Genomic DNA, 7,500 nt, shown 5'->3' with positions numbered 1-7,500 from the left:
TTTTTTATTGTATCTTCCAGCTCTCCTTGTAGCCAATGAGTACGGTGTTGGGATTAAGAATTACATCAATGAATCTCAGCTAATTATCTGACTCCGTTGGGATAAAAAAAAAAAAAAAATCTGATACTAATTCGGTGTTAAGTTACTCTTTTTACTCCTTTTCATACAAATAGTAAAGGCTGAATGTACATAACAAAATAAAACGCAAATTCATCAAACATAACTTCAGCCACGGAAAAAAAACAACGATTAGCACGATTTAAAAATATAATATAAAAAACTAAAAAGTTTGCAAGAGAAGTTATAGGGACGGCCAAGACGAAGTAGATAATTTTCTTATTAAAAAAATAATAAAAATAAAAAAATGAAAAACATAACTACGAAAAAAAATTCTCTGCTGATAACGGCCTTCATCGTAGACGCAAAGAACATATTTCTAAGAAAGGCCAATAGCTTGTCTACTAATTAAACTAAGAACATATGAGAACCTTTGTCTCAATACCTTTACGCTGTCTCCCAAAAGACTGAATTTCCGGGAACTCTGACGCTGTATTCAACTAAATTTCGGAAAAAAAACAACTAAAGGATAATCTTATGAAAGATGTTTGTCCTGAGGATCTCATTGGCATTCGAAAGGGTTCCGCTGGTCGTACAACGAAGAGGAACAGAGGGCGGAGAATGGGTCTTGTCACCGGGGCGCAGAATCGAAGTTGGAAGATGGTTTGTGGATTCGCAGCGAAGTAGCTTTTAGTGCTATCATCATGTGTATGAAAAATGTAAAAAAAGAAAAAAAAATAAGAAGAAAAAAAAGAAAGAAAAAAATATATAAATATAAATAATATATATATATATGAAAATATATACATGTATACATATATGTATATATATAAAGATCAGGAGAACACGCACACAGGCGCGAGCGCGCATACATGCACACATATTATGTATATATATGTACACATATATACATATATATACATATATGTATACATGTATATATATACATGTATACATATATGTATATATATGTATATGTGTACATATATATACACAATATGTGTGCATGTATGCGCGCTTGCGCCTGTGTGCGTGTTCTCCTGATCTTTATCATGCTATCTTGATGCCTGTGATATATGTCTCTTTCCATCTATATGTGATACACCAATTTATATATTTATTTATTGTATTTAATATATAAATATATATATATATATATATATATATATATATATATATATATATATCGTGAACCGTATTCATGTTGACAAATGTGGAAAGGTATGAATGAGAACGAATATCTTCACAATACAAATACATCTCTTGTATTGTGAAGATATTCGTTCTCATTCATACCTTTCCACAAATATATATATATATATATATATATATATATATATATATATATATATATATATATATATATATATATTACCTAAAACCAATTTCCTGTCAATGACACTAAACTTGCAACTAAATTGCAAAGCCAATCACTCTGAATAAAACTACCGACGCTCCCGCTGACAGCCAAATGAGCTCGTTGTCCCTAAATTACCTGTGCATTGTTTACCGCCGCGGAACTCAAGTCTATATGGTGCAGGTGCGAGGAGGTGGAGAACAGTGTAGGTTGGTCCGTCCTCGAGATAACACGAGAAAATCGCAACTGCAAGAAAGGTGGTTTGGAACGTGGATATTTGTAGATTTACTTTGGTGGATATTTGTGGATTATTTTGGTGGTATTTGTGGATTATTTTGGTGGTATTTGTGGATTATTTTGGTGGTATTTGTGGATTATTTTGGTGGTATTTGTGGTTTGAAGGGACTGGAATTTAGAGGAGGGTTAGTAGTGAGATATATGGAATAGGTCTTTATTTGGTGACTTGGTCCTTTTTTCCAGATGTTTTCCTTGGCCCAACTTCTAGTGACTTTGTCTCTGATCTTCGCATCGAGCAATGCTGCTTCGCCGCCACTACCGTCAGTACGTATATTAAATTTTTTTAATTTTAAGGTACTTCATAATAGTACATCTATTCCCTGAAAGGGGGCCTGATTGATAATTCTTTTTAATTTGTGATTTAATTTTATATTTAAGTTTTAAAATTTATATATAAAAAAAAAACGAATACAGGCTTCAATCCTGTTCATAACCATACTTTTCCCACCCTAACCTCCCCTTTCATAACTGCCGCCTTTTGTTTCTCTACAGTTTCGAAAAGATAACCCCCATATTCTGTAACGTTATTTCTTTGCATTCCTTAAGCGTTAATGAATTTTGGAGGCTAATTGTGCCTTAAAATCGGAATACATGTATGAATAGTGCTTATTGCTTTAGTGTTATTTACATATATTGCTCTTCTGGGTGACTTAAATTAGTTTTTAAATCTCGTGGCTTCATGGAATGATGACCAGATCATGGTCTGATTATCCCTTAATATAATAAGACCATTAGCCAACTAAACTTATTAGTCTTCTCTTAAAGCCTCCTTGCTAAAAGTACTTGTTGACCTGTTCCAGGTACTTGGTAGGAACAACCTTGTAGGTGGTTCTCCGGCAGGAAACCTATACGCCGCCCCCGCCGTCGGGCCGGTCACCATCACGGTCACCCAGACCACCACCTTCGACCGCTCCGTCATCATCACGGACACGGCCTACAACAGCGTCCCCGTCACCATCACCGACTTCGCGCTGTGGACTTCCACTTTGCCTACAAGAGTGGTGAGTAACTTGTAGCTTATGAACCCTCTCTGCTTTCAAGCTTCATCTGGCGATCAGATAGCGTTATTAGTCAAAGCTACTAAATTACATGGTCTCTGGCCCCAGCATATGAATAATGTCTAAAGATGTCTCCTAAGCTTAGTTTTCAAAATCCTGTCGTTAAGATAAAGAATTCGCTTGTTCTGATGCCCGTAGGTTGTAAGGACGCCCGTTGACGATGACGTGGCCATCCAGACTCGTCAGGTGGCAAGGCCTGCGACGGTCACTGTCCTCGACCAAGTGTCCAATATCAGGGTCGTGACTGACGTCTCCGTCGAACACTTCACTATCACGCACAGCTACTATAACATCATGCAGTCGACCTACACCCGAACAACAACGCAGGCGTAAGTATAGTGCTCAAGACTGCGTCGTGAAAACAACTCCTATAAATTTATATATATTAACACCTTTCTGATTTTGCAGGATTACTATCTCCTCGACATTGGTGAGGACAAATGTCAAGACGGACACGAGAACGGAGACTGACTTCCGCACCGTTTACAACACTGTCTACGTGCAGGGATCGTACCAGTAGATAACGACACTTCGCCGATGGCGCTATTCATTCGGTCTGGATCTGCCAGGAAAGCACAATAAAAGTAACACTAGAAAAATATTTATAATGCATCCCTATTCACCTTGGCATCTTTCTTCCTTGCATTACAAGGGCTGTTCTTGATGTATGGTGAAATTTTATTATCTAAAAGGTTAACAACTCCGCCCATTTTATCACTGTTCCCGAAATAAAGGTTCAAGGGGGAGGGGGTGATAAAGGGCTGAAAAAAAAAAAACATTGACCTAAAAGCTAGTAATAATTGTTTGATAACTTCGGCACATGTTAATGCCGGAGGGGGGGGGGGGTCTAGTCCTAGGGACTGGACAACCTAGAGGGTTAGTCTACACAGTTCTGTGAATTTTCTAATGTGATTAGAATGATTAGCAACAGTAACCCCTCCACCTCCCTTTTAGAGATGTAATGATCTTGAAGACAACCCCCCTCCACCAATCCCCTTCCGCTGCTAGAGTTTAAGAGGTAAAGCCCAGTGTGCGGATCATCCCTGCCTTGGAAGTCGGCCGCTGCAATAACTACAGTAACTTTGAGTGGTATTTGTCTTCCCCTTCTATCCACATCCTAAAGTGAGGTCCTTGCTGAAATAATATAGTTGGCTTTGTCAGTTCTTAAGGGCCTAAATACTATTAGCTCTTCCCTATTTTCCCTTTTCACTACCATGCTAACCCACCGCGCTCTAGTATTTATCTAAAATTTCGTCTTGTTACCTTCATTAATTTTCCTCGTTGCCATACTTGTCAAACTTGTAACCTTTTAACTGGTGCTTTGATCCCAAGCTTCGCCCTTTAAGTGTATTTGCTGCTGATAATGACTTAACATATTGGTTCGGCAGGAAGTTTATAACAAATACCCCTTCCCTCTCCTAGTAAACGCCAAACTTGCTCATTGTCGAAGTGGGGAGGGGCTTGGGAGACGGAGATTACGGCGCAAGGTAGGGATTACTCCTACCTTGTGCCTCGGACCTTGCATCCACTCCTTTTGCAGTTTTTCCTTTTTTTTTCCTTGACCCCATCCAGAAGCGTGGAAACTTAATTCTAACCCTTTTCGCCACAATACTGTACAGCTATATTCTGATTGCGACGCTAAATAACCTTACATGTTGAGGCGGCAGAGAAATTAAATGAACTTGTCAAAACTACCCCTCCCTTGGATTTCCTCACTTTTTTCTGAAACTTAAATCACCATTTACTTCTTGAGTGGGGGGGGGGGGGAGTAAGGTGTGAGATGCACTTTCTCTACACAATTGCTTTTTACGAATAGAAAAACGGTAAAAAAGAATTCCAATTGACCCAACAGACATCCTTCTAGAATCCCCCACACTTCAACTTCTGATCACTCGTTAGTCCTTCCCTTCCTGATTTAGTATACGACTTATGACGTAGCGCACTTGATCAACCAAAACCCGATGTTTTACTCTTTTCATTTGCATTTCTATATTACTGACCTTTTGTAGCACATACATTTTGCTTTAAAACCATTAAAATGAATGTCGCACTTAAAATTCATGTTATACAAAAATGAATAAAGATGTAGCCCAAAAAGCCTCAATTGTTAAAAATGCAATCTCCAATTAGTTGATAACTAGTTTAACGAGGTAGTGGGTAAACTAGTTTTGGTTGAAGAGGGCAACACAGCGTTCCAGGGTATCGCCGAACAGCAAAGGTGAAATGTGATGGAGTAGACTCCTTTTCCCCTCCCCGCCAAACGCCATGTGCTAGGGGAGGGGGGGAAAAAGGTCGAGTGGAGGGAGAATGGGGGTACATACGTGATATTTCGCCTGTATGTGTATGTAAACAAATGCAATGTAAAATTCAGTAGAGATGCTTAAGCGCACACCCAATTTTTAAACATTGCTTTAATTTCTGCGTCAGTGGAACCCGCCATAACTTTAGAAGAGAATTTCGAAGGACTTCTTTAGGATTTTCGTTTCGTCGGCTAGTTACTACTTTCTAATTATCACGCAGATGGAAGACTACATAGTCGTATTATGCTTCGTCTTTGAAGCTCCCCTTTCCACGAAAAAGCACAGGAAGACTAATCATGAATTCTTGTTAATTTACGGGAACAAGCGAAAGCAGGGCTGTAGAGGGACGTCGCTGCTGAGCACATGTCATCCTTCCGATTACAGAACTACAAAGTTAAGGGGGAGAGAAAATGGATAAATCAAGGCGTTTATTTAATGCCTAGTGTTTGAGTATCATGTATGAACATTCTGTAAAAAAGTTCTCTAATACGGCATCTCCACTAGCAGAAATGACGTCACAGGCGGATAAACTACCCGTTACGTCACTTTCAGTTGCCTGCCGAAGTAGACGCTTTATTTGGGGGGAAGTTTTGGAGCAAAGTCCAAATAAGGAAAGGGTATCCAGCACCAAGATTGTGGCGAAAAGGGAGAATAATGTTTGAGGTTTACGGCGGTACAACCTTTCTAAAGTTATGGTTGTGAAAAGGGATAACTCAAACCCGAATACAAATGCCGTTCAGGAATGACGAAGCCAGTTTATCCCTTCAGCCCAGTCTCACTTTAGGACGTGGAAAGGACAAAGGGGAGGGGAAAGGAAATCCATGCAAAATACAGTCGAGGACCGAGGTTCAGGGTAGGGGTGATTGGGTCTCAAGTCTGTCAACCCTCCCCCAACCTAGGACAATGAGCAAAGACTGCGGGGGGGGGGGGGGGGACTAGCCACTACAGTTACAAGCGGGGGGCTACCAGATAACCGACAGTTTTGCGACGGAAAGTCCGATCATGGGCACGAGTTATAACTCCCTGCTTCACGCTAGTTGTGACTTGTGGGGGGCAATATTTCTGCCCGTGTTGATTAACATGTCCATTTCTTAATAGTTTACAGAAGAGTTTCAGGTCTTGCATAAAGAAATATATATAGAGAGAGTAGCCATTTGCAAAAACTCCATGCATGTTCCACGCACGAAGCGTTCTGAAAGTAGATTGGAAATACAGTTTTGAAGCAACGTTTATTACAGTTTGCGTTAGTTAATGTCCATAGAGTTGTGTTGAAGTAACAATGTTGGTAACGTAACGAGTCGTGGTGGTTATTACGTGCTGGACAAGTTCCTGTGTAGTCCAAACTGGCAAGGTGGTTACCTGTAAATAGACATTTTAACAATCATTCAAGGCCTTAAATGAAAAATACAAGGCTGGGTACGAGACAAAAAAAAAAAAGCTTATTTCCAGATATAAACAAGCGAACGTTATGGATTCAATCTTTACCTGGTAGTCGGTAGAGACGTGGTAGATGCTCTGCCAGAATTTAACGGTCTCGGTGGTGGTCACGAAGCTGGTGAAGACGGAGACGAAGGTGCGGGAGGGATTCACGAACTCCTCGGCGGTCTTGATGGCGACCTGGAACCCAAGAACCAGGTCAAGGCTCGCATTCATTAGAAATATAAACAGGATAAACATTTCTTTTATATCCAGAATACACACTGCATGCAAGGCGCTCCTTACCGGTGTGGTGGTGACCCTGAGCACCGAGGTCACCGTCCTGGCCACCTCGGGCACGAAGTCGCGCTCCGTCGTGTACACCGTCACGGGGAGCTCCACGAAGGTGCTCTCCGTCACCCAGATGTCGCTCGTCGTCGTCACGCGGAACGTGTGCGTCACCGTGTCCTGCGAGAACAAACGCGTTAGTTATTACAGTTATATGGACTAGACGCAGATTTCTATAGGAACCGGAACCCGCCTCCTTACCGTCCTCGTCACGGTCTCCGTCACGGGGCGAGCAACCCGCGGCTCTGGGATTCTGCCGTGGCTTTCGTACTGTGCAGAGGCACCCAGCACCTGGGGATTTAGAACTGATTACTCAAAGTTCTTTACTTAATATAGTTTATGCAAGAAGGCAACCTAGAATCCGAAAATATACATACCAACCCCAAAGCAAGGACAACGGACGCAAACATATTAGCCATCTGAAAAGAAAATTAAATAAGTGCTTCCTGATTGACCAAAGCATCGAAGTTATATTATTTACATCACTTTCCATACACATGCGCATACTCACAGTTGCTTCTTTTACGGAGCCAGAAGAACCTGCTTTTCCCGTGGAGCACGAAGACGGAGTGGCAGATGGCTGCCCAGGGTTCCTTTATCATTTTCCCGGCGGGTAGTTCGCTCCCCCCCCCCCTCTCCATCTCCCTCGTTACCCCACCCCCCTTCT

General features: G+C 41.2%; 2 protein-coding genes across 2 annotated transcripts in view; one reads left to right on the top strand and one right to left on the bottom strand.

Moving 5' to 3' along the window:
- Nucleotides 1-3,368, top strand: part of LOC113815218 (uncharacterized) — a 9,146-nt gene extending 5,778 nt beyond the window's left edge. The window contains exons 2-7 of the mRNA XM_070137579.1: nucleotides 1,525-1,597; nucleotides 1,698-1,730; nucleotides 1,895-1,975; nucleotides 2,512-2,712; nucleotides 2,908-3,098; nucleotides 3,178-3,368. Of these exons, the coding sequence (XP_069993680.1) occupies nucleotides 1,525-1,597; nucleotides 1,698-1,730; nucleotides 1,895-1,975; nucleotides 2,512-2,712; nucleotides 2,908-3,098; nucleotides 3,178-3,289 (691 nt within the window). The 3' untranslated portion in view covers nucleotides 3,290-3,368. The remainder of the gene's footprint in view (nucleotides 1-1,524; nucleotides 1,598-1,697; nucleotides 1,731-1,894; nucleotides 1,976-2,511; nucleotides 2,713-2,907; nucleotides 3,099-3,177) is intronic.
- Nucleotides 3,369-6,284: 2,916 nt separating this feature from the next.
- LOC113814929 (mucin-2) lies at nucleotides 6,285-7,428 on the bottom strand (the record flags this gene model as incomplete). Its single annotated transcript, XM_070137578.1, has 5 exons — nucleotides 6,285-6,428; nucleotides 6,555-6,686; nucleotides 6,792-6,953; nucleotides 7,035-7,124; nucleotides 7,345-7,428. Coding segments are annotated over 5 exons (579 nt in total), but the record flags the coding sequence as incomplete, so codon positions are not given.
- Between the last annotated feature and the right edge of the window lie 72 nt (nucleotides 7,429-7,500).

This window comes from Penaeus vannamei, chromosome 23 (assembly GCF_042767895.1).
Source record: "Penaeus vannamei isolate JL-2024 chromosome 23, ASM4276789v1, whole genome shotgun sequence".
NCBI classification, from domain to species: Eukaryota; Metazoa; Arthropoda; class Malacostraca; order Decapoda; family Penaeidae; genus Penaeus; species Penaeus vannamei.
Note: the sequence above shows the minus strand (reverse complement) of the source record. Positions and strands in the feature narration are given on the sequence as shown.